At 41.7% G+C, this 26736-nt stretch overlaps 1 protein-coding gene across 1 annotated transcript; it reads left to right on the plus strand.

The window, feature by feature from the left end:
- Window positions 1-3326: 3326 nt before the first annotated feature.
- SALL1 (spalt like transcription factor 1) lies at window positions 3327-18796 on the plus strand. Its single transcript, XM_027869311.1, has 3 exons — window positions 3327-3408; window positions 12693-16105; window positions 17252-18796. Exons 1-3 carry the CDS (start codon window positions 3333-3335, stop codon window positions 17690-17692), a joined length of 3930 nt encoding a protein of 1309 aa, XP_027725112.1. The 5' UTR covers window positions 3327-3332; the 3' UTR covers window positions 17693-18796.
- Window positions 18797-26736: the final 7940 nt, after the last annotated feature.

The following is a 26736-nucleotide window of genomic DNA, read 5'->3' on the forward strand; positions in this document are numbered from 1 at the left end:
AGGAAGGTTTGGATATTCATAAACAAAAACACGGGCACCACCCCCACACACACACACACACCCCAAGTAATATACACGGGTGCAACTGTTCCGGAAAAACATCTTGGGCGTACACTGAACGTACAAACGAGAGCTATACTGTATGTGCAAAGTAACTACTCTCCTCCCAGCGGGCTTCTAATAGTAGTTTAGGTCTCCAGAAAAGGTTCTTCCGGGGGCTGGGGGGTGGTTATGGAAGTGTGAAAAACGAATGTGTTTGTGTGCACACACAAGTATTTTCGGGTCTTTAAGAGTGCACTGGCGTTTACGCGCATCCTTGTGTCAGTGCGTCTCTGTGAGAATTGGGGTGTAACTACTGGTGAGTACATTTTCTTGCACCTTGATCCTCACACAAATTGGTGCCGGGAAAGAAGAGTGGCTGACACAGCAGGCGCGAAGTAGATCCATCTTTACTGAGGGGATCTCTTTAAATATTCAGTGGAAAATAATAGCATCTGAAGCGGCACCTATAGAAACATTATTATCTTCATTCTTCAACATCATCCCTACTGATAGATTCGTTTGTCTTTTAATCAAAATCTATTGTACGCAACAGGACCAGGGAAGGCAGAGATGAGGATAGACAGGAGAGAGAGAGAGAGAGAGAGAGAGAGAGAGAGAGAGAGAGAGAGAGAAAACCACTGAGGGGAAAAAAAACTGATGCTGGCAGAGGAACAGAGAGACAGGACAGGAAAAGAAAAACAGCGAAAGAACTACGAAGTCTAAGAGACAGAAAAGCGGTTATAGAGCTTAGGGGGAGGTGTGGCAGGGAGACACAGAGAACGTCTTTAGGAAAAGCAACTCCTCTGGGGAATCTCCAGTAGCAGAAGCTAACTGCGCGCCTAGCTAGACTCGCTCTTCCTTGTCCCTATTTCTAAGATGAACCGGCGGTTTAACTTCGTTCCTTGCATGAGCTGCAAAATCAGGAGGTATGCTTCCGAACTGGGGAGTCCTTTATACTTCCATCCAAATTTCCTAAAGTCATTTGAAATGGAAATGGCTATATCCCTTCGGTTAACTCCTGCAACCTACAATCCCCGGCCTTTCCTTCCTTCTACAAAGAAGTTTGTTATTCTTTTTGACGAGGAGAGCTGAACTACCCTGACCCCAGAATAAATGATGAGAGAGGAAGCGAAAGAAACAGAGGGAGGGCAGTCCAGGTTCCCAAGGGAAGGGACAAAAGTTCTGCCAGAACCTCTGGTCCTATGACAGCCTGCGCCTTGGATCGCAGTGCAGACTAGAGAGGGCGACTCAGGACCCAGAGCAGGGGGAGACTAAGAGAGTTAGTTTTCTCCCGGACTGAGCGCTCCTGCCCGGGATCTGAAAGTTTCTTCGTAGTGTTCCCCAACCGAGAGAGAACAGAACGCTACAGTCAAAGGGACAGGAGGACACAGACGCACAGAGCACCTTCCCAGTTGCACACGCACACGCGCGCACACAGACGGGCGCGCGCACGAACACGCACACACACGCATACTCATACACTAATTTTCAGAATCTGCCTAGAAGGACAGAGATACAGCAAGGGCCAGCTCCAGTGGCTGCCCCTTTTGGCCCCCCAGTCCCCTGCAAGGCTCAGAGCGCCCCCCTGAGCCACCAGTCGCACAGTGGACAGAGGCCTGGGAAGGTGCGAATTGTCTGGATCCAGGGCCTCGGTCACGGGTTACGGGCCTAGGATCTTCTTCCCTGGACCACAGTTTTCGGGCTGGTACGATAGCTTCACCCAGTCCCGAGTTCTATAGGGGGTAGAAAGATGGAAAAACGGGCGGAGTATGGAGAACACGGGGTAGGATCCTCGGTGCCCGATCCCTGAGCCCCGGCCCCTCTGCCCAGACCGCTCGGAGAAAAAACTCCCTTCCGTGTGCCCTGGGCTCCTTCGCCTCCGCCTCGGCCGCCTTCTCCTCCCCCGCGGCCAAGTGACGCTCTTACCTATGAACCCCGAGTGGCACAGGGTTGGGGGGTAACAAAAGAGGGGGTACACTTGCGGGGGCAGGGCGGAACAGGGCCTCCTCTTTATCCCACTGACACTGGGGCCGCTTCTCCCGAAAACTAAAACTTCAGCTCTAATTGTCCTGGGAATGAGTGAGATAGAGAAAGAGAACAAGACAGTGAAAGGAGGGGGAGGGGGGCAGGAGAGGAAGAACAAAACAAAACAAAACAAAAAAACCTTCCCAAACCTTTCCTGGATCCTCTTCTCCGCACCCCTGGAGCCCTGGATACTGGGAATGTTGAGATCTGGGAGAGGAGCTGGCGAGCTGAGAGGGAGGGAGAGGAGGAGGGAGGGAGAGAGAACCGTGGCGGACACAAACAGGAGGCAAAATTACGCTGGACTATTTCGTTTGTTTTTTTTTCCCCCAGTGTGGGTGGGTGGGTGGGTGGGAGCGATACTTTTCCGCTAATGTTTTCTGATTGAATTTGATGAAAGGGGAAATGTACAACCAGATCCAGATAGGAGGCTAATGGCTTACTCATGGTCAGTTGCTTCCCAAGCTGGGATCCTGCATTCGCTCCCCCCAGAAACCTTGTCATCCCACCCTTCGCAACTGCCCTCCACAAGTCCCTTAGCCCTGGGCTGCCCAGCTTGGTCCGTGGAACCCGCAGCTGCTGGAGCCTATGAAGCGCGGTCCAAGTTGGGAAGTTTGCAGTCCTCTCTGTATCCGTCCCACTTCTCTTCCTCCCCCACCTCCTCCCGTCCACCCCTCCCTAACAGTATTTTAATTTCGGGGAGGGCTTGCTCTTTTGGGTCGGCCCAGCCTGAAGCGGGGAGTTGGGGGAGGGGGGTGGGCACGGTGGGGGGGGGGGGGGGGGGGCGCGGGGGGGGGGGGGGGCCGGGGGGACGCGGACTGGGATGGGGACTGGGGGAAACTCGCATTCCTACAGAAGGCAGGCCAACAGCGCCTGCCGGAGTCCCAGCCGGTTGCTAAGAGGGTTAACACAGTCTCCGGCTCCGCTTTGGGGAGAGACAACCCCGCGGCCGGCTTATTGGGCAGGAGCGGCAGAGAGACAGGGGTCTACAGCAAATCACGAGCTAATTGATTAAGGCGAGCGGGTTTGAATAGCTCTGGCCCGTTGCCAATCGCCTTTCAAAGAGCCCCTCTATGATTAATCGCAATGCATTATTGATAATCATAATTATAGCAGGACACATGCGCGCTGCGCGGAGGGCCGGGGAGTCGGGGAGGGGGGCGGGCAGGCGGGAGGGGGGAGCCACCGCCGCCGCTCGATTTCCGTAATTTTGAGAAGATTTTTTTTTAGTAATTTTTTATTCTGCCCCAGCCGATGTTTGAGCCAGCATGTCGCGGAGAAAGCAAGCGAAGCCTCAACATTTCCAATCCGACCCCGTTCTGGCCTCGCTCCCCCAGCGAGATGGTGAGTCCCCTAGCCCGCGCAGCGCACACACACACACACACACACACACACACACACACACACTCACACTCGTACCTCCACACACCCCACAGAACCCCACGCGCTCCGCACCAACTTCCCCGCCGCCACCTCCAGACTCCTGGTTTCCCCTTGATCTTGGCGATTTTATTTTAAATATATATATATGCATTTTTAATCTCTCTCTCTCTCTCTCTCCCCCCCCCCCCCACCAAAAGCAAACTCAGATATTCACATAGCTTTAACACAGCTTCAAGACTTGGTTTCATCCAACATTTTGTGGGGAAGGGCAGAAAAGATATTTTTCTTTCTCTTTTTCCCTTTCTTTTTCCGGAGAGAGGAGACCCAGGTCGTGGGGGAGGGGAAGAGTGAAGGAAGGGAAAAGGGAGAAACTGGATAGTGTGTCCCAAGCGGAGCCGGGATTGAAGAAAGGACGCGAGGACCGGGACTCGATGTCCGGGTTAGGGACCGGTGCCCTCCGCTGTCCCTAGGGCTTGTGATTGCTGTCTCCTCCCCAGCCCCGCCGCTTCCCTTCCTATCGCCACCGCCGCCCCTTTCGGTGGACCGCAAATACTTCGGCTCCGTCGCCCCAAGATAAACCCCTATCCCTTCGTCGCCCCAGTCCTGGCTCGGGAAAGGAAGTTTACTTCGTTGAGTTGGGGGGGGAGGTGAGGGGGGAGCAGCGGCGGGAGATGCTCCTTTCCTCTCCTCCTTCCCTGCCCCCAGCCCCAGCCCTGAACACACAAAACCCACACCTCCCTCAGGCCCGCTGCCCCGGGGGTGGTGGAGATAGTGACGGGATCGAGGGCTAGGGACTCATTTGGGGTCCCGGGACTGGGAGAAAGTGAGAGCGAATACAAGGTCTGCTTGCCGCTGACTTGGCTGGAGCCCGGGAGCGCGAGCAGCCTTTTGCCCGAGGTCAATGGGGCTAACTAGAGGTAAGGACAGGGGACTTAGTTAATTCGATTCCCACCCCTCATCCGCCCCAGCATCTTCTGTGTTGCTGGAGGTGGGATGGGCAGGGAAGTTGATTCGCTCTTTGGATACTTCGGCTGGGTAGGGTTATCGGGCTGAGAAGGGGCTGTAGAACCCGGGAGAGGGGGGTAGTTTAAACATCCCCCCACCTCCAATTCTCTCTCCTCCCACTGCAACTAGAAAGTCACTTGGTGCTGAATAAGAAGTAAGTACCGCAAAGTTTGTATGCTGAAGGAGCAGGGAAGAAAATTGGGGTGGGGAGGGAGGTAGGAGCCAGGGCAGATAAATCTTCCTTCGGCCCCTAGTAGTACAACTTCTGGATGTTCTTAGGACCGAGGCCCTGATGGAGGAGTTCGGGGGATCTCCTGGGATCAGCTGGGGCCATCCGGGACCGCCTTTAGGACAAGGCACAGTCCGCGGCCGTCCCAGTTGGGGTTGCGGGCCCTCTATTCTTTTCCCCTTCCCTCCCTGGACCCTAAATTATCGGGCAGTAGATGGAGATGGGGGAGGAGTTGGGAAGAGGAGACAAGGAGGGAGTTTAGGGACCAGGGCACAGCTCTGGAGGAAGACCTGGGGCCTCTTGTGTGTTCAGCCCAGCATCATCCTCCTTCACACTCATCTTAATGATACCCCAAATCTGGAGATCCAGAAGAAGTAGGCCTGGCCTCTGCGGTTTTCTGGTCCGGGGTTCGCGTGCCCTTCGGGGCCTAGCCTATCCCCTAGCTGCCACCTCTGGCTCCCGGGAGACTCCCGGGAGGTACAAGGATGCCGAGAAGACAACCCTACATCAGGGAGCCCTCTTCCCACATCCTTTACCCTCACTCACTCTTACACACTCGGAAAATTTGGGCTTTGGGGAGGGGGTGAAGAAGGGAATCGAAAGATTGAGCGTCCAAAGGTCTCAGAGCCTCGGGTTCTGGTGACCCAGAGACCCGGGACAGAGCTTGGGGGTCTGCGCTTACATATAGTGGAATATCTCTTTTGCAAATAATTTTCTTATTTTCCACTCAACTTAAACCCACCTAGAACGGGGAACCAGGTAAGAAAAGGGAAATTGAAAATACCCCCGAACTTAATCTCCTTCAACCTGTAAATACTTGAGCAATTAACTAATGAACTTGAAGGAAGTAAAAGTTTTTATTCTTTTGTCTTGTTTTTCTACTTTCCCAGTTGGTTCTGTAGCAGTCCCCCACAAAGTTTTTGGTGTCTGTTCATTTTCCTTTTTGTGTATGCTGTTACTTTTTAAAGGCATTTTACTTTACTTTTAGGTTTTCAAAATACAGGGATTTGACAAACCTCATTTGCTAGACTTTTTTTTTTCTCTTGCCCCTACTCTGAAATCCTGAATTTTCAATAGTTAATATTTCTCATAAAGGGTAGCATAAAAGAAGTTCACAACCTCATTTTCTTAAGTTTATTTGAGCGGCAAGGTAAGTTAATTAAGTAAATAAGTGAGAGTCAGGGTTTTTTGTTGCTTTTTTTTTTTAAGTGCTAGCAGTTAACTATTAGAAACAATGTAGGAAACTTCCCTCCCAGCCAGGGTCCTTCACCTCAAACCCCCTCCTCCCCCTAGTAGTAATGGTTCTAGGTTATGGCTTTTTTTACATGCTTGAACAATAAGTTTTGTCGAAGTTGCCTGGAGGGTATATTTTGTAATAGTGTTACAGGATTTAGTATGTTGTAATAATATTAGTATACAACTAATCCTACAGAGCACCAGCCTTAGAACAGTGCTTTTCCAATTCACCACACATTGGCTGAGTGTATCTGTGAGAAAGATGGAATTTGGTGTTCATTATAAACCTAAGAATTACCATATATGTGTGTGTATTTATGTCTACATGTAGATATATATTTATCTTTTAATCCATCACTTCTACAGATAATTCAGCATTCCCCCCTCTACCCACACCCTCTAATCATACTTCAGCAGCATTTTTAGTTTTAAAAATAATTTCCCCAATAAGGCAGTTAAAACATCCGGAGGGAAATCAACATTTCAACAAGGATGTTTCCTTAAGTCTAGAGGCAGGTTTAAGTTACGGCATTATGAAATATTGAAGAGATAAAGTTATACTTTATCTTTATATAAAGTTATACATACTCATCACAGCCTGACCTGACCACTTTATATTTGTATATTTTCCCTTCAAAATATGACCCAGGAAATTGTCTCTCCCTCTCCCGACCTAGGAAACTTCTTTGAAAGGGTGGGCATAGTTGTTCAAGTCAGTTGTGAATACTAAAAGCTCATATGTATGCCTGATTACAGAGAAAGTCCTAGCCATTTTAGGGATGTCTTATAACTTTGCTTTGCCAAGTGAGAGGAAACAGGAATATGTCTTTGTCATCTTTATAATTTAAATTATATTTTAGCATATCTGTAGACACAAGAATTACATCCCAAAATAGGCTTCTGAATTGGGGGGTTTGAAACTGGCTAATATTACTTTTCATTGAAAGGATATTCAACAAGTCAAGAATCACTGGTCAAAAAAAAAATGAACATCCCTTTGAATGGTTGTTTCTCTGGATTAATAGTTCTGAGAAGAGATAACATGGCATTTATATTTTAAATGTGTGTGTTTTTCTGGGAATTTTGGATTTTAGTTATTTTTTGAGCATTTCTTGTTCCTGTGGGTTTGGTTTTTATTTGGTTAGTTTTGGTTTTGAAATAGGATTAGTTTTGTGGCCTAATTAACCTCCTTCATATATGAGAAAATGACTTTATTACTCAAAGCTTTTGAGGTAAAGGTAATTTTGAGAGAAAAAATAGCAGCCATACATTATAGATAAAATATTTACTTACCCTTCAATATAAAGAATCATAAAAATCAATTCTTCTGTTTATATTAATAATGAATTTCTATTATTTACTGAAGTAATTTACTCGTTGTGAGTAGGCTAATGGGCCACACATTGATTTCTGTACCCAAAAGGTTAGTGGGAACTGTAATTAATTGCTTTTTTGGAAAAACGGACACCTGCAAGATAGGGCAATTGAAAGGAATCTGTGTTTAGTCAGGCCTATTTTAAGTTTGCTGCATAATGGAGGACCCCAGAGTGAAAAAAAAAAACATTTTTTGGGCTACAGAGACACTTTTTATATAAGTTTTATAAAACAATTTTAACAATATATGTGATATTATATGTGTATTTCTATATCTTGATACTACATGTATTTATCCTCATCTCTGCCACTGTGTTGCTTGTATGTCTAGTTTTCTTTCCCGGCACAAGTGGCTGTTTGTATTGTCTTTCTGTGTTTTTATTTCTTTAGGCCATGTTGTGTAGCAAGGTGATTTTAACAGCATAGAGGTCCCTAAAAGTGCTTAAAAAAAAAAGTAAACAAACAAACAAAAAAGCCTCATTTGGAATGAAAAGATCCTCTACTTAGTAGAAGTGAAGGTGGGGAGGAGGGAAGAGAACCAGCTAAGTTTTATGAAATTATTACTTAAAACCAAGCACTCTCTAGAAGACAGAAAAGTTTTTCTTTAAAACCAAACAGAACAAAACAAAAGAATAGTGGTGGTTTTTTGCTTTGTTTGTTTGTTTGGGTGTTTTTGCCTGACAATTCCTGGTGTATTCCACTAATCTTTTTCAAAATCTTTTTAGGGAATCGAAAGTTGGACTAGGCAAGTGCAGAGTTTGCTAGGCTGATCTGATATGTAAGAAAAGTTTGAGTGGTAGGGATCTGGGGTGGGGGGGAAGCAAAAAACAAAAAAACAAAAAAAAACCCCACCATGTGTTGAGCTATTTTAACCTTTGCTAGCCCTCTTCCGTCCAAAGGTGACAAGGTCCACATCACAATATGTACTTTAGTATCTTACCAATGACCCCCAAATTGAGTCTTACTAGTCACTTAGCAGGAAGTTTGGAGTTTATTTTAGTTTCACCTTATCTGCCTGGCTTCTTTTGCTAACCTTATTCCCCTGTCACCCTCAGATGCCAGACCCCCGAAGGGGAAGATTGACAGGTAGTTCCCATAGCTCAGTTTTACCCTCAAACAACAGGGATTTAGTTTCTTGTCCCTTTGCCAATGTTTATGTAGTCAAAGTTTAGCTCAAGCCTTAAGGAGGTTCTCTTTTAAGTGTCACTGAAACAGCAAAACCACACTGAACTTTTTAAAGAAACTGTTGCAACTGGAACCCCATCTAGTGTTCACTCTGATTCATCCATGGGGAAGACATTTTTCCCCCTTTCATTTATTGTTATGCATTAGGCCAACTTGAACAGGGTTTTAAAAGGTGGTTGAGTTTGTGCTTTTATTTTTTCATAGACATTGCTTGTATTCCTTTATACCCAAAGTTCTGTTCCCCGTCAGAAAACTGAGCAGACTTGCAAAAACGGAGCTGGTAAATTTGCTATTTGAGGACAATACACTTACACAGAGAAAACTTTACACATTACAGAAAATACATCTAGCACATGTTATAGCCTTAACGACTTATGTAGAATCTCAGCTTCTCATTTAGACCTGCAAAGAGATCACAGATCAGACAGTAGAAATCTTTTAATGGCAACAATACTTCCAAAGAAATTAGATGTAATAGAAAGGCATACTTAGGTGTGTGTCACAAGAAGGTGAAAGGGTGAAAAGTGTTTGTTGTTGTTATTATTGTTGTGGTTTATTTTTAGAGATAGGTTTGCATCTTTTATGGTAATCTTGCAGAATAGCAAGTGGTGTTTCTGAGGAATTCCAAAAAAGAAATCGAAATATGGTAGGAAGTTTAGGTCTTTCCTGGCTGAGGAAATTTTCCTTTGTGGGATTTGGGCTTATTTTTATTTTCCCAGTTGACAAATTTGCTATAAATTGTAAGATTTAAATTTTACCATTAAAAAAATACATACCTCAACAAGTCAAAGAATTCAGACTGAGTAGTAAGTTTGGGTATATGATATAGAATGGGGAATAAGATATCTCCGCCTTTAGGACACTTGTAAATTGGGTGGGGCAGCTAAAAAGGCCCAAAGAACTCTTAAGGTCTTTTCACACATGCATATTTTCCCAAACTATTGCTCCTTGATTTTTTTTCCTAACTATTCACTGTCTTTAAAGGATATTTCATTTTGTGTAGAATATATTAAAACAAGATGAAACGGTTCCTTCCTCCAGAGGTAACTTTATTTACCGAAGTGAGATCACCAGTTGCAACTCTGTGTAATAGATTATTGAATGAGAAGACAGCAGATTTTTTTTTAATGGGCTAGGAGATATTAATTCATTATCTTTCCTAACCTCTTCAAACTTAAAATATCTTCTTTCATAGTTGCGCATTCTAAAACCTGTCTTCATGTTTTTGCAGTGTATCTTTTTTTAAAAAAAAGATTAGTTTATTTTAAAATCTCTTCAGAATGGAGTCAAAGTGAAAAACTATTACAATGTAGCAACACCTGCTTTTGAAATGAACCAAAATAGATACCAAGGAAATTTTTTGTGCTCATAAACATCAGGAAATTAAGTTAGTTGACTATAAACTGAGATCAAATGTCAGCTTTTTAAAAATGTTGTGAAAATTGAAGTTAAAATGTGGGTTGCTCTTTAATTCAGTTTAAGAATCTTTGCCACAAAACAAACATTTTTCATTCATTTAAAACAATTTCAAATGTAAAAAAAAAATGTTCGATTCAATAAACCTGAGGTCTTAGGTATAGTTTTAAAGTAGAAAAAAATACAGGATTCTGGTATAGGAAAGTGGCAATCAGCTAAGTCTTATAAAGTAAACTTCCTGTTTTTTCCAATGATAATTTGAAAATATCAGATGTTTGTAAGTTATAAAAAATGAAAATATCCTTTAATCTTTAGTACAAATGCACTAAATATTTGAAGCAACTACATTGTGGTATGTACAATTGATGAAGTCAGTTTTCTGATTTCTCTTGCTAGTTATTTAGTTCTGAATCTGCCATTATTTGCCTTAGCACAGCTGACCAAGCAAAACTGTGTTTTAAAGTGGCTTTATGTTTTGATAAATGTGATCTGGTTGAAAAGTATTTTCCACTGAATGCAGAGCTTAATAGAACATGCTGACATAATAGTTTTAATGCATTTTGTTGAAAATGTGTGAACAAACAGAATAGCTTTTGTTCCTTCATAATTGGCTGTAAAAGTAGATGGAAACATAACCATTACATATGGAAATGTGCAAAGAGAAAGAAATAACATTTCTGTTGAATATATTAAGAATCGCATTCCCTAGTTTAAAATAAGCATCTGAAATGGATGCATCATTTAAAATTGGTTGTCAAAATAAGAAGCTTTAAACAGAATTTTTGTCACATTATTTTTATTCCGAATTAAACAACACAACTTTAGCAAATCTAGCTGTAATATTTTGTTTACATTATTTTAATGCAGTCAGAGACTGAGTACTTAAAACAGCAGGCTAGAATGTGCATTGGAATCCTGTGCCAATTAGAATGATTAAACATTAAATTAAAACTGAACCATTATTGCTATTTTCCTTTAAAACTGTGTTTTGTCGGTGTCTCTTAATGTATTTTGTACTATATCCTTGTTCAGATGAGATCTATTTTAAAGAAAGCTAGCTTTTTAAATAAAACTTAGTTACTCAAAATAACACTCTCATTGAAGAAGTGTTCATGAATTTGGCGTAGTGTTCAACCCAACCTCTCTATCATACCAGGCAAATATAGTTAAGGAATTTTTCAGAAGCTAAGAGTTTGTTTATTTATTTATTTTTAAATATAAAATGCTCAGGCTTTTCTTAAGATCTCCAACTTCCTATAAAGTAAAAGGCTTCTTTGCAGTTAGTTCTAATTTACTGAAGGCTGGTGGTTCTGACTGAGTTTCTCCATATCTGGAAGACTCTTTCTACAAATTTTTTTTTTCTGGGAGATTCAATTTGGAAGTCATGGAAACTACCTATTATCTGATTTAGTATTGCAGAAAAACATGCAGGGAGGTAATCCTTGAATTAAACAGTTTTTTTTCACAGCCTTCCAAGATGACCACACACCATTTGTACAACAGAAGTTGGTGTCCTCATGCTGAGCAAACAATAGGGAGCCATCCTGTCTTTGAATAGGATCAGTTAGTTTGGAGTTGGAGATTTTTATGTTTAATTTACAAATGGATCCCTGTGAGAAGAAATCTGAGCAACCAGTAGAAACAAACATGAAATAAAAGGATTTTATAATGAAAGGTTCAGTACAATCTGTTAAACAATTGAGAGCATTAACATCAAACTGTTTTTAAAGGCATTCAGAAAAAGAGAATTGGAAAGTATTTCCAAAATTTAAAGCAAGAGTTATTTCTTATGAGATTGGTGGTACACTTCCTTGTAACTGCTCATCTTTCTTCATGTTGATGTTTAATCAGCAATGTAAATCTGGTACCAATTTTACAGATATAAAGAACACTTTTAATGAAATATTTAGAGAGTAATTTTGCCACTCAGAGCACATTGAAATATATTCTTTGATTAGTGGAATGGGAGCTGGGGCTGCATTCTTTAGTTTTAAAAATAAACATGCCATGGTGTGATATATAGGTGCCAAGAAGGCTTTATAAATGAATTATGATTATTACTTTTCTCCTGTTTTTTTTTAAATCTCCTTTTGTGCTTAACACAGAATCTGCAATGCAGTAGAATTAGTTTCTGACATAAATAATGTTTGTCATGGGATCAAACTTAGCTCAGGTCGGAGGTAGGAGCTCCGAGGTGATTTTCAGGTTGTCAGTTTGCAGCTTGGCGATAGGCATATTTTTTTTCCTTGTCAACAACTGATTGGAACCTGAATGACTACAAATTAGTTTAGTGACAGAACAAACTGTCACCGATATCTCTGAATCAGTTGAAAATGAATAAGGTTGACAGGGACTTGAGAGCCTAATGAGTCCTTCGAATGGCTGCTCTGAACTTACTGGACAACTAGACAATAAGGAGTATGAAATATTGGAAATCAATACTTTGCTATGGAATTTCATGATGCCCCAGTGTCTTCAGTTCATAGTATTTTATATTTTGATGGATTATCTGAAGGCAATGATTACCTAGGACACTGGACTGATAGGAAAGCCTCATGCAACCTTTAAAAATTACTTGTCAGAGCTATTAGTAAGGTGGAAATATTGATTAGTCTTCATGGGTAAAAGTAGATGGTTTTTAAGTTTGGGTAGGTTAAAAAAATAGCAATCTAACTGTTTATATACATATATACATATACACAGATGTGAATATAGTCTCAGATGACAAAGAGAGAAAGTCTCAGATGACTTTGTGTGTTTCTTCTCTTTTTTCTAACCTCGTGTTTTTTGATGTTTTTAGGAGACATGGAGAAGGGTCAGACAAATCGAACCACTAAGAACAAGGATGCCCATGTCTGTGGCAGGTGCTGTGCTGAGTTCTTTGAATTATCAGATCTCCTGCAACACAAGAAGAGCTGCACTAAAAATCAATTAGTTTTAATTGTGAATGAAAATCCACCTTCCCCTCCTGAAAACTTTTCCCCTGGCCCGCCCTCCGATAATCCTGATGAACAAATGAATGACGCAGTTAATAACACCGATCAAGTAGACTGCAGTGACCTTTCAGAACACAGCAAACTTGACAAGGAAGAGTCCATGGAAATGCAGGCCTCTGGCACGAACAGAAGCAGCAGTGGTCCCAACAGCATTGACAGTCATATTATCCCAAGCAGCCACAGCTCTTCCATGGGTACCTCAGCTATCACAACCTCTCTACCTCAGCTAGGGGATCTGACAACACTGGGCAACTTTTCTGTGATCAACAGTAATGTCATCATAGAAAACCTCCAGAGCACCAAGGTGGCAGTGGCCCAGTTCTCCCAGGAAGCAAGGTGCAATGGGGCGTCCAGTGGTAAGCTGGCCATCCCAGCCCTCATGGAGCAGCTCTTGGCTTTGCAACAGCAGCAGATACACCAGTTGCAACTGATAGAGCAAATCCGTCACCAAATACTGCTGTTGGCTTCCCAAAATGCAGATATGCCAACATCTTCTAGTCCTTCTCAAGGTACTTTACGAACATCTGCCAACCCCTTGTCCACGCTAAGCTCCCATTTATCCCAGCAGCTGGCAGCAGCAGCTGGATTAGCACAGAGCCTTGCTAGTCAATCTGCCAGCATCAGTGGTGTGAAACAGCTACCCCCAATACAGCTACCTCAGAGCAGTCCTGGCAACACGATCATCCAATCCAGTAGTGGCTCTTCTCCAAATCTTAACATATTGGCAGCAGCAGTTACAACTCCGTCCTCAGAAAAAGTGGTTTCGAGTGCTGGTGGCTCCCAGGTTAGCAACCCACCAGTATCAGCATCCTCACCAGCTTTTGCAATAAGTAGTTTATTAAGTCCTGCATCTAATCCACTTCTACCTCAGCCTGCCCCTGGTAACTCTGTTTTCCCCGGACCCTTGCCCAATATTGGAACAACTGCAGAGGATTTAAACTCTCTGTCAGCCTTGGCCCAGCAAAGAAAAAGCAAGCCCCCAAACGTAACTGCCTTTGAGGCAAAAAGTACTTCTGACGAGGCATTCTTCAAACACAAATGTAAATTCTGTGCTAAAGTCTTTGGTAGTGACAGTGCCTTGCAGATCCACTTGCGTTCTCATACTGGTGAAAGGCCATTCAAATGCAACATCTGTGGGAACAGATTTTCCACAAAGGGAAATTTAAAAGTCCACTTTCAGCGCCACAAAGAGAAATATCCCCATATCCAGATGAATCCCTACCCTGTGCCTGAGCACTTGGACAATATCCCTACGAGTACAGGTATCCCATATGGGATGTCCATCCCACCTGAGAAACCTGTCACCAGCTGGCTGGACACCAAACCAGTCCTGCCCACACTGACCACTTCAGTTGGCTTGCCGCTTCCCCCCACGATCCCCAGCCTGACCACCTTCATCAAGACTGAAGAACCAGCCCCAATACCCATCAGTCACTCTGCCACCAGCCCACCATGTTCTGTTAAAAGTGATTCAGGAGTGGTTGAAGTAACCCCGAGGAACTCCAGCGGGCTATCTGAAGAAGCAGAGGGATCCACTTTGCCACCATCTAGCAGTAAGACAGATGAGGGCATACCTGTACCTAACTCACTCACAAACACTAACAACTCTGTGAGCTCCCCAGCTGCAGACTCCAGTTCTGGCAGTGTAGTCACTTTTACCAACCCTCTGATGCCTCTTATGTCAGAGCAATTCAAGGCAAAGTTCCCTTTTGGAGGGTTATTGGACTCAACTCAAGCTTCAGAGACATCAAAACTACAGCAACTGGTAGAAAATATTGACAAAAAGGCAACAGACCCCAATGAGTGTATCATTTGCCATCGAGTTCTAAGTTGCCAGAGTGCATTGAAGATGCATTATCGGACCCATACTGGGGAGAGACCATTTAAATGTAAAATCTGTGGTAGGGCCTTCACCACAAAAGGGAATCTTAAAACTCACTATAGCGTCCACCGTGCCATGCCCCCACTCAGAGTCCAACATTCCTGCCCCATTTGCCAGAAGAAATTCACTAATGCTGTGGTACTTCAGCAGCACATCAGAATGCATATGGGGGGCCAGATTCCTAATACCCCCATCACTGAAAACTACCCTGAGTCAATGGAATCAGATACAGGTTCTTTTGATGAGAAGAACTTTGATGACCTAGATAACTTCTCAGATGAAAACATGGAAGACTGCCCTGATAGCAGCGTGCCTGATACACCCAAGTCTGCTGATGCATCACAAGATAGCTTGTCTTCATCCCCTTTGCCCCTAGAAATGTCAAGCATTGCTGCTTTGGAAAATCAAATGAAGATGATCAATGCTGGATTGGCTGAACAGCTTCAGGCCAGCCTCAAGTCAGTTGAGAATGGGTCCATAGAGGGGGATGTGATGACCAATGATTCCTCCTCAGTTGGGGGTGATATGGAGAGCCAAAGTGCTGGGAGCCCTGCTATTTCAGAGTCTACCTCTTCCATGCAGGCCCTATCCCCATCCAACAGCACCCATGATTACCACAAGTCACCAAGTATTGAGGAGAAGCAGCAAAGAGCATTGCCGAGTGAGTTTGCCAACGGTTTATCTCCCTGTCCTGTGAATGGTGGGGCTTTAGATTTGACATCTGGTCACACAGATAAAATTATTAAAGAAGATTCATTGGGCATACTCTTCCCTTTCAGAGACCGGGGTAAATTTAAAAACACCGCATGCGACATTTGTGGCAAAACATTCGCTTGTCAGAGTGCCTTGGACATTCATTACAGAAGTCATACCAAAGAGAGACCATTTATTTGCACAGTTTGCAATCGCGGGTTTTCCACAAAGGGTAATTTGAAGCAGCATATGTTGACACATCAGATGCGAGATCTACCATCACAACTCTTTGAGCCCAGTTCCAACCTTGGCCCCAATCAGAACTCTGCAGTTATCCCCACCAACTCATTGTCATCACTCATAAAAACAGAGGTAAATGGCTTTGTGCATGGTTCTTCTCAGGACAGTAAGGACACTTCCTCGAGCCTGGTCCCATCAGGGCCTCTATCTTCATCTGCCACATCTCCAGTTCTGCTCCCAGCCCTCCCTAGGAGAACTCCCAAACAGCACTATTGCAACACATGTGGAAAGACCTTCTCTTCCTCCAGTGCTCTGCAGATCCATGAAAGAACACATACTGGAGAGAAGCCCTTTGCCTGCACGATTTGTGGGAGAGCTTTCACGACAAAAGGCAATCTTAAGGTACTTAGCACTGTCTTTCTACTCACTAACTCTCCCCTCTCCCTTTGTTACCCCATTTTCCATGTGTCAGTGTGTGTGTGTGTGTGTGTGTGTGTGTGTATGTGCGCGTGTTTTAAGATATTTATTGAATGTTGTTAAACAGGCAACTTTTAGATACTTGTTTGAAAATGGGTTCATTGACCTGACTTTGGCATTTTGTTCCTTACTGAACATCCATGTGCTGAATAATGTGGTACATGTGCTATGCAGTGGCCTGTTTCCATTGTCCAGCTAAATGCACCAAAAGAATTGCTTTACCTACCAAACAAGACAGCACAGCATTGCCATGGGGTATTGATTAAAGATCTCCACATGGCCTGGTTCCTGTTTGTAGCAGTGAATAATTATTAGTCTCTTTAAATGTGGACTCCTGTTTTCATCACTGTACAGCACAGTATGATGATTGTTGTTCTTTTTAAAGATAGTATAACTACAGCTAATGGGTATTATGTTAATTGATTATATAACATTTCCTACTGATATGTGTTGGAAATAAAGTAAATATACTTAAGTTCTAGAGTACCAGTTGAGCACTCTTGCTATGTACATTTTTCTGTTGACAGAGTATTTCTCTAGAGATTGCTGCCAGTAATGTGAGATGAATAATTACTTTCTGGCCACTCTGTCTGTACATGAAGCTCTCCAATGAGCAATCAGAGAGGTATACTTTCTTTCTGTCTGAAAAGGACATTTATAGGGTAAAGGGTGTCAAATACAATACTTACCATCACAATGAAAGTGGACATAACAATTCTAACCCTGAAAGTAGCTATCTGCAACTGACTGGATCGCCTAAGGCCATTATAAGCTAAATACTTGTAATAAAATAGAGTAAGCCCGGCATCCTTCCACAGGAAGAAGCAGGCCTTGTGCTGTACAGAGAGTGTCATGATAACACACACATATGTGATTACCAACTGAAGGGAGGGAATCTTATCTCCTACCTTTCCCACTGTCCTTCACATAATAAGAGTAGACATTTGGACTACCAGCTTTGTCTAGTGTTTGAATATGAATTTAGACAGATTGGACTATTAAATCTCTCTCTCTCTCTCTCTCTCTCTCTCTCTCTCTCTCTTTCTCTCTCCTTTTCATGTATCCTCTTAGGTACACATGGGCACTCACATGTGGAACAGTACCCCAGCCAGAAGAGGCAGGCGACTTTCTGTGGATGGTCCCATGACATTTCTGGGAGGCAATCCTGTAAAATTTCCAGAAATGTTCCAGAAAGATTTGGCTGCAAGGTCAGGAAATGGAGATCCTTCCAGTTTCTGGAATCAGTATGCAGCTGCACTCTCCAATGGTTTGGCCATGAAGACCAACGAGATCTCAGTCATTCAGAATGGTGGCATCCCTCCAATTCCTGGAAGCCTTGGCAATGGCAGTAGCTCACCTATTAGTGGGTTGACGGGAAGTTTGGAGAAGCTCCAGAACTCTGAACCTAATGCTCCTCTAGCTGGTCTGGAGAAAATGGCAGGCAGTGAAAATGGAAATAACTTCCGTTTTACCCGATTTGTGGAGGACAACAAAGAGATCGCAACAAGTTAAAAAGAATCAACCTTATAAATAACATTCCTGCTAAGAATGCAACTTAGGGTTGCTTCTTGTTGTCTCTTCTCCCTTCCTTCCCCTCCCTACATCCCTTGCCCAGATCTATGAACAACAACATTATTAAGACTTTTTTTGTACCATGTTCAACTTCTAGAGTTCTAAGAGAGCTTATTTATTAGTGATATAACCTTGCTTTGCAAAAAAAAAAAAAATGCAAGCATTAACTTTGGTCTTCTGTATTTTGAACTAAATACTAATTGACTAGAGTGCTGTAAACTTGCTGTAACATTTATGGCAATTGCAAGTTGTTCTGATAGATGACCTTATTCTGGCATTAACTTATTTTCTATATCCAGTTTAACATGAACTCTGGTGTTGATGCAATGCCTCAGTGATGCATTAGATCTCTAATAAAGTCTGTATATAAATGTACACTTTGATCCTGCTGGAAAATTTTATCAGCAAACACATTGTTTAATCTTCCAAAACAGATCTAAGGAAAGGACTGAAAAGGCCCGACAGTACAGACTGAACAGAGTGGTTCTTTGCAAAAGGTTCAGTTTTTGGTTTTTATTATAAAATTAAAACTGCTTTAATTTTGGGGGTAGATTTAACACTTTCCGTTTCAAACTGTTATTTGTATTGTGCTTTTTACTTGAGTCGTCTTAAATGTTTAATAAGTTTCTGTACAGTAATAAGCACGCAGATTATTAGAGAAGATACAAAAGTGTTGTTTTGGTAGTTGAAACTGAGACATAACATTTTGCCTTGTAGGTATATTCATTATAGAAAATGTGCTGGAATTTCACAATGCTGCTAAGTATAGCATCTTGAACAACCTTCCGTGGAAAAATTGTAGATGCTCCTGTATATACAATAAGAAATATCACTTTCATTAAAATGTACATATGTTCCTTACAAGGTGAGCTCATCTTCTTGATCAAGGGAACAGGTATAGTGTTTGTTTATTTTGTATTAGGTATGGGAAAAAAAAAACTTGGACTGTTACATGCACTTTCTTGGAAAGTTGAAAGGAAAAGGGGGGGCATCCAATTTCTTTAACATTTAATACTTACTAACAGCAGAGATACTGTAATTCTACTTGAGTAATCAAATACATTTTTTTTTGCAACAGATAAAACAAAAAACTGTCTGCGTTTTTAAAGTGTACTGGTATTTAGTAATGTCAATGAATGTAGTATTATTTTAACTTTTCCCTGAGTAGCAGTGGACTGACTGCATTATGTGAACAGGGTTTTTTTTTTCTCTTAAAAATGTAATTATAATTGACTTCATTGAAGAAAATTGCACACTTCTTATTTTTAAAATATGTTTGCAAACCCTCATTATTTGCTAAACATTATTCCCTATTTCCAGTTTGTGAATATTTTTATAGTCTTTTTCTTCCCCCTCCCCAGCCCCTAAGCCAAAAGCTACTAAAGGATGATTTTATCAAGAGCAGGTAAGTTTCCTTATGAAGGAAATTATCTTGGATTGTAGGCTAAGTATTATTTCTATGGCCTAAATTTTACATAGCTTTCTTTATGCAGGTGCTATACGGGGTGTTCAGCACTGTTGGGAGTGGATTGCAGCAATGGAGAATTCCCAGAGTAGGGAGGATTGTAAACTTGACTGTGAAATCGTTTTGTGAAACTAGGCCTGCACCCAGGAGAGGTCAATGGGTTATTTATTGAATTAGTTTTTCAAAGTCAAAAATAAGAAAAGCAATCAGACAGGCTTTAAACACTGATACAAGTGTGTTTTAAGTAGACAAGTATGATAGTCCCCAAACCCAAGTGAAAGTTTATTTTCTCATTCCCCTCTTCCTCACCTCCACCTCACTTTGTTCTTTCCTTCGGGCTTATTTTTTTTTTCTTCTTTGTCATTTTGGAGTTTTATTCTGGACCTAGGTAAAGGGAAGGGCTGAGGCTGCCCTTTTGTTGACTGTGAAGCCATTAGTTCTGACATAGTGGATTTGGTAACCTGCTTTTTTCCATACCCCATGACTCTTAAAAAAGCTATTTTACTCTTTGACCTAAAAGGGCATGTTTCTGCTACTGCTGCGGAGGAAGGGAGGCTTCTCCTATGCAGGAAGACTCTCCGAAATGTCTCAAATGCGATTACCTGAGAGCGATATAAGCCTGTGCCCCAGAGCAACCCTGATGAGTCAGGTTGTTTAGGGACGGATGATACACGGGGCCCCAGAGCGGACAAACCCTTTCCAGGTTAATTCTAGTCCGGTCTCCTGAGTACTACTGAGGCTGGGGCCGAGAGGAGAGGAGGGCAGATATGAGGACTCTCTACTGAGTCCGGGTGCGGAAGAGTCGGGGAAGGTGAGTTTTGTCGGGGCGCCGCAGCATCTGGGAAGCGCAGCTTCGGACTCCCCAGTTCGTGCGGCTGCATGGGGATCAGGGGCTGACCAGGGCACGCCAAGGTCGGGCTGGGGAGAGAAGGCGGGCTGTCGGCATCACTGGATGTCCGGCCGGGACGCTTCCTCATCTGGGGACTGAAGACGGGGAAGGCTGGTGTAATAAAAAGGGTTTTATTGAAGAAGGGCTGGCCTTGATAGGAATAATGGGGAACAGCGTTACTCTAGCTATTTCCAGCGTAAGGTAGTGTGCGTTTTGCTGTGAACGTAAAGGATTGTTTCGGTGCTGCGTGATTCACAGAACTTTGGAAGGGGTGCGTTTTAAACCAAATAAATCGCAACCCGACACAAGGCATTTAGAGAAGTGAAGTCATCTTACAGAAGGAAGGAGGTGGGCAAGAAAAGGGCGAGGCAATCCGCTGGGGTTGTGTGGAGATGAGAGGCTTATTTCTATCTGGCCGCATTCCCCACAACCCCAAGTAAGTATCCACGGTCTTCCCGCACATCCCTTGAGAGTTCTAAAGTAAGCAGGATTTAGAAAAGACCTTCCAAAGCCCAGGGCCCCCACGCACAGGAGACTGTCTCTGGACCTTATTGGTGTTTGTGGGAAGGTGGGGAGGGGTACGATCGCGGGGTTCTGAGTTGCACAAAGTTCCAGGAGATACGGATCTTTCTAGAAGCAGAGTACACGCAGCGAAAACTGATCCCCGCCCCCTCCCAACCTCCAAGCCTTGGTAGCTCCAGTTCCCTCACTTCCAAAAGGATGCTTCTTGACCTCAAGCCCTGGGGGATGGGGAAGAATAGTAAGAAAAATGAAGCCCCCAGAGAGTGTATAAAGAGGGTGCCCTTCCCCCTTTTCCCCCTTAAGTTCCTATGTTCTAAGTAGCCACAGTTCTGGGGCGAACTTCTCAAGTGCCCAGCGTTTCTCACTCTTACTGCTTACCCTCTCTGTAGAGCAGGGTGGAGCCCCAGTCAGGATGGGTACAGTCTATTAAATCTTGGAAGCCCAACTTCATTTCAAGAGGTCACAGCAGCCTTGTAACGCCCTACGTAGGGTAGAGAACTAGTCTGTTAAAATTCCAGTGCCTTGTCTCCAGGGATCACAGAACCTGGCTCAGCAGGGTTTCTAGTACCTGGGCATTCTTTTCTGCTTCGACTTTGTCGTCTCTTTTTGCTTTCCTCCAACTTTATTCTGAAAGTGAGCCCCAAAGCCCCGAAAGAGCTGTTAACCAGTTTACAATAGAATTCCTGGGATAACAGTGGAAATCATCTAACAAGAAGAAAACCCTTGTCTATCTAACATATTAATTCATTCCCTACACAAGAAGTCGACCCCAGGGCTTGGTTTCCTGCTCCTAAGGCACAGGAGTCGCTCCTCACCTCTCCGAATTTGTTCTGCTAAACAAACTTTACTTTTTTTGCTGACTCCTGACACAGACATCATTAAGAGAAACAAATTATATTTTTATATTTATAAATCAACGGGGTTTATTTTAAGACAAAAATGCTGAAGCACTTTCCCTTCCCTCTCCATTCCATTTCCCCCACCTTTTCTTTACCTTTCTTCAACTTGACATTCATCTAGTTTATTTTGGAATTAGTGGTCCATAATTATAGCACCCCAAACCCAGCCAGGACTGACTATATTAAACCAAGAGTTGCAGTTGTGTGGGATGATGACAGCTCAGGTCATAAAATATTTGATCTAAATAAATCCCTTTTCATTAACATTTTGTCTAATTCTTTAGCTTTGGTGAGGAATCTATAATGTCTCTTTTCCATAATTATATCTACCCTTACCTTTGTTCATACTTCTTGTTTCTTTGGTTTTATTTTTCTCCCTTCTGTTTTCCTTGTCTCTTTTTATGCTGTTTCTGTTGTACAAATCTGCCTTTTTTGTGTTTCTCTTCTTTGTTTTCTCAATCTTTTCTTTTTCTTCTTGTTCATAGGATATACACTTATTTAAAGTACAATTTGGTGATTGACCTTTAGGGGGGAGGAGGGAAAGAAGACCCTGGATTTTCAAAATTTTACTCCGGACTGGACTGGTTTCCCACTCTCTTGCTGCTTTCAGGATCAGAAACTCTGGTGATACATTAATGCTAAATTCTAATTACTGCCTACTGATTTCTTGTCCCAGTCCTGGCAGTTTGGGTTTATTGAAATTAAATAGTTTTTATGGGGTAGACTTGGGTTACTCCTACGTTTAAAAAAAAGATTAGAAAAAGAGTGTGTTCAAAGAGAAAACTAAGAATCTGCATTTGAAATAAACTAGCAGGAGATTATTTGTTTATAGGTTTTTGGCTGTTAATGTTAAGGAGAAGAAAAAGTATGGTCCCTACCTTGTGAAAACCCATCAGTCAAAACTAGAAGTTATATCCTTCATCAAAGATGAAATAGAAATGTTAAAATGACAACTAAATGGGAGGGAAAAATCATCAAATTGAATTTCCAAAGACTCTCAACAGTAAAAAGCAATCCTAGATTCAAAACTTGGAGTTGGTTAAGACAAAACTTAAGTCATTTTATACAAACTCCAGCAACCATGTTTAGATCAAAGTCTGTTCTGTTTATAAAATTGAAAGCAGGAGTGATAAGGTACAGCCATAATTTCATCTCCTAAATTTGTTATTTTGATTCTCTTTTCCATGAAAGAAAAAAGAACTGATTGTATGAAAGATGACATGGTTCTGCCAGCAATTTGTTGTGTGACCTCAGGCAAGTTGCTTCACATTTCTGAGTTTGTTTTCTTATTACAAAATGAAAAGGTTGAACTGAATGATCTCTAAGGTCCCTTTTGGTTCCAATGACTAAGTTATGGTAAATAAACCTCCCAATGGAAAGAGATTGTTTTTAGATTTAAAAGGGGATGGCAACAATATTTTTTATTACCATATCACCTTTGCCAAGTTATTTTCTCTTTCTAAGCCTTGGTTTCCCCATTCATAATATGAAAGCATTAACCTAGATCATCTTCCAGATCTCGTGTTCTTCATCTTCTCTACACACTGTCTACCCAACTAGCAGAAAAGTGGAGAACTTTGCTTTTAGCTGAATTAATGAGAAACATGTCATTTTTACATTAACTTTTCATTTTTATTCAGAAGTTATCAAATACCAAATAGAATGGGTATTTGCATATACACAGTAGAGTAGAAAAAAAGAGAGGATTACAGATCAATCTTCAGATCATTATTACATACACCTTGCTTTTCTTTTTAATTATATAATAAGATCAGACTATAGCTTCGAAAGCTGTCCTGCTTGTCTGTCCTTTCTGGTCTTCCTTCTTTTCTCTTCACAGATGAGAAACATGTCACAAAAACACACAACTTCCCCAAAAGTATTTCACCCAAATTCTAATTATGTCAGCCAAGTATTTGTTTCTTTCCTCCTGCCTTCTAGTGTGCCATAATATTTTAATATTTCATTTGTTAAATTTTAACAATAATCTAAATATAGCTCAATATCTGTATTAGTGTTGACTTATTTTGAATATTTTGTGTTCTTCAGAAAGCTTCATGCTATGCTAATCACCATGGCTCAGGTTCTATCGGTAAATGCTTTGATTTTGTCCATTTCAGCTTGCCTTGTTGACCATCCTTCTTAACTGGTATGTGCCAAGCATTGTTACTGGGTGCTGGGGAATAGAAAGACAAAATGGAAGCAGCTCTTGCCCTCAGGGAGTTTACATTTTCTTGGGAGATATCTTTTGAGTTGGAAGAGGACCTTAGGTTCAATCTCATTGTACTCATGAGCAAACAGGTTTTGGGAGGTAAAGTGACTTGTCCACTAAAACTGACAGAGATGGTACTGGAGCCCAGATCTCTTTTCTCTTGCACTGGTATTCTTTCTACTTCATGCTTCTGTCTTGAAAATTTGTTCTCTCTTTTCAATGCAGATTGACAGAGGAAAGGAGAATATGTTACACAAGCTTGGTAGAGTCTATTCGATCCATATAGTCAAGAGGTAATTTGTATTTTAGCAGCTGAGCATAAATCACGTGCTATAATAAAAGCTGATGTACTACTGCAATAAGGTTTTGCTTCCTACCACTTGCTAGGAAACATTAGATTTTCAGAAATATCCACAATAAAGAATCAAAACAAAAGCAAAACAGAAAATTATCTCATTTGAGTTTAATGATAAAGACACATTACTAGGCCAGAGACAATTTTATTTGGCCATCCCCATTTCTGTATCCATCTGAATGCCAATTAGTCATTCTAATATGTTCATTAGATACCTATTATGTGTAAAACATTGTGTTGTTGACACAAAGCCATAAATAGACCCTGCCCTCAAAGAGCTTCTGTTTTTTCAGGATTCCAATACGGAGAGCAAAGGGAAAGAGGTAGCATTTTTAAGAACCTTATCATAGGCAAAGCAGTAGCAAAAGGCTTTCTGACATTTCAGTTCACAAAGGGATGCCTGAAGATCTGTTTTCTGTTATTGTCACAAAAGACTGAAGACAAATGGTATAAGATCAAAGAGTCCAAAAAAGTATCAGGGCAAGTCTACCAGCTTCTTTCTCTTCAAATTCAACACCCACTTCAGACAGAATCTAGTTAGACTATGATAGAGATTTCATCTTTAGAAGTACTCTCTTCAGATTCAACCCATCCATAAATTAGAAGACTATTATCATGAGTTGCTGGGCTCAGAAAAAGTTCAGCTGTTGACCAGCTGGCTTTCTGCTATCTCTAAGGACAAAAGCAAATTCCTCTCTTTGACATTTAAAGCCCTTTACAGCATGACTCCAGACTTTCTTTCTAGGCTTATTACACATCATTTTCTTTCCTGCACTCTATGGTCTGAGAAAACTGGGTTTCTTGCTCTTCTTCAGATATTCTGTCTTCCATAGCCTTCCATGCTTTTACACAGGCTGTCCCTCATGCCTAGAATGTATCCTCTCCTTACCTGCATCACTTAGAACTGCTAGCTTCCTCCAATTACAACTCAAACTCCTATATGAGGCCCACCACAACTTCCCTCCCTACTAATTCACCTCCCTGCCAGAATTATCTTTTATTTTCTTAGTATACACTTTCTTATATATTCATTCATTATTTCCTCCAATAGGATATAAGTTCCTGAAGGATGAGGACTATTTTATTTTTGCAGCTAAATGCCCTAGAGCCTAACACAATGCTTGGTACATGGTAGTATTTAGTTTTTATTGATGGATTGACTCACTAACTCTCGGAATGAGTCTCTCTGATCTTAAGCAGAATGCAGGATGTAGAGTGGAAAGACACTGGATTTGTAGTCAGAAGTCATGGAACTGAATTCCATCTCTTACTATTTTATATTCTGTGTGACCTTGGGCAAGTCACTTATCTGGCCCTTAGTTTCCTTCTCTACATAAATGAGCTCTTCTGGTTCTGAACCTGAAATGGGAACTTTTCTGGCTTGTCAATTAACAAGTATTCATTAAATATCTACTACTTCCAGATATTGTTCTAGGTACTGGGATTACAAATACGTAGAATGAGATGAGCCTTACTCTCCAAGAGTTACATTCTGTTGAGTGGACAGTATAAATTACTGTATCTACATAATAAATACAAGGTAGTCAAGTAGGTAGGCCACTAGCAGTTGAGGGGATCAGGAAAAACTTAATGTATAAACTGGTGCTTGAGCTGTGTCTTGAAGGAAATGAAGGATTCTATGAGATTTATAAGGGAGTGCCTTCCAGGAAATGGGAGATGGAGTGAGGAGTTCCAGGAACTGAGATACCAGTTTGGCTAGACAGGGGAGTGTAGGAAAGAGAGCAATATATAATGAAGGCAGAAGGATAGGTTGGGGTCAGGTTATCAAAGTAGAGAGAGCAAGAGTTGATGACCAACTGGATATGTAGGGAAGGGAGAGGCAAGAGTCAAGGATACTCCTAAGGTTATATAAACCTTGGCTGGAAGAACGGTGATGCCTTTGATGATAATAAGGAAATTTGGAAGAAGAGTATGTTTGGGGAGAAAGATAAATGAGGACCCTGTTTTAATATAACTCATTATTTTATGGATTTGCTATTTCATGGGAAAATCATGCCATCTTGATCAGAATTGCCTATAGTAAAAGCATGACATGACATCATTGGTTTAAAGAAGGAATTTTTAATTGTTTTTTTTTTTTTGTATCATCAGCCCTCTTTAGTAGTTTTGTGAAAGCTATGGGCTTCTCAAAATATCTTTAAATGCATAAAATAAAACCAATAGGATTGCAATGAAAATCCATTTTATATATAGTTTTCTATCTATCTATAGACATAGATGATAGAGGTAGATATAGATATAGATGATGTAGCCATGGATAGATATAGAAATTCATTTAAGATATATAAGATCCTCTGGTCTAAAACATAGGGTGTCAGTTGGAAATACTGACATGAACATCATAGTTCTCATAGTATTTACAAGGTATCTAGAGGATAGAGCACTGGAGTTAGAGTCAAGAGACCTAGCTAATCAATCACATAGCTGTGTGATGAGGACCAACTTATTTAACTTTTTAGAATTTTAGCTTCCTTATCTGTAAAACGGAGATAAATAATAATTATGCTACCTAACTTACTGGGAGGTGGTAAGGAAAGCATTACATCATTATTATCTGAGATAAAGTGGAACTTAGTGATAGCCATCTAGTCACAGAAACATAGGATGTCAGTGCTCAATTT

The sequence above is a fragment of the Vombatus ursinus genome, unplaced genomic scaffold, assembly GCF_900497805.2.
Source record: "Vombatus ursinus unplaced genomic scaffold, bare-nosed wombat genome assembly UNPS02014793.1, whole genome shotgun sequence".
Taxonomy (NCBI): domain Eukaryota; kingdom Metazoa; phylum Chordata; class Mammalia; order Diprotodontia; family Vombatidae; genus Vombatus; species Vombatus ursinus.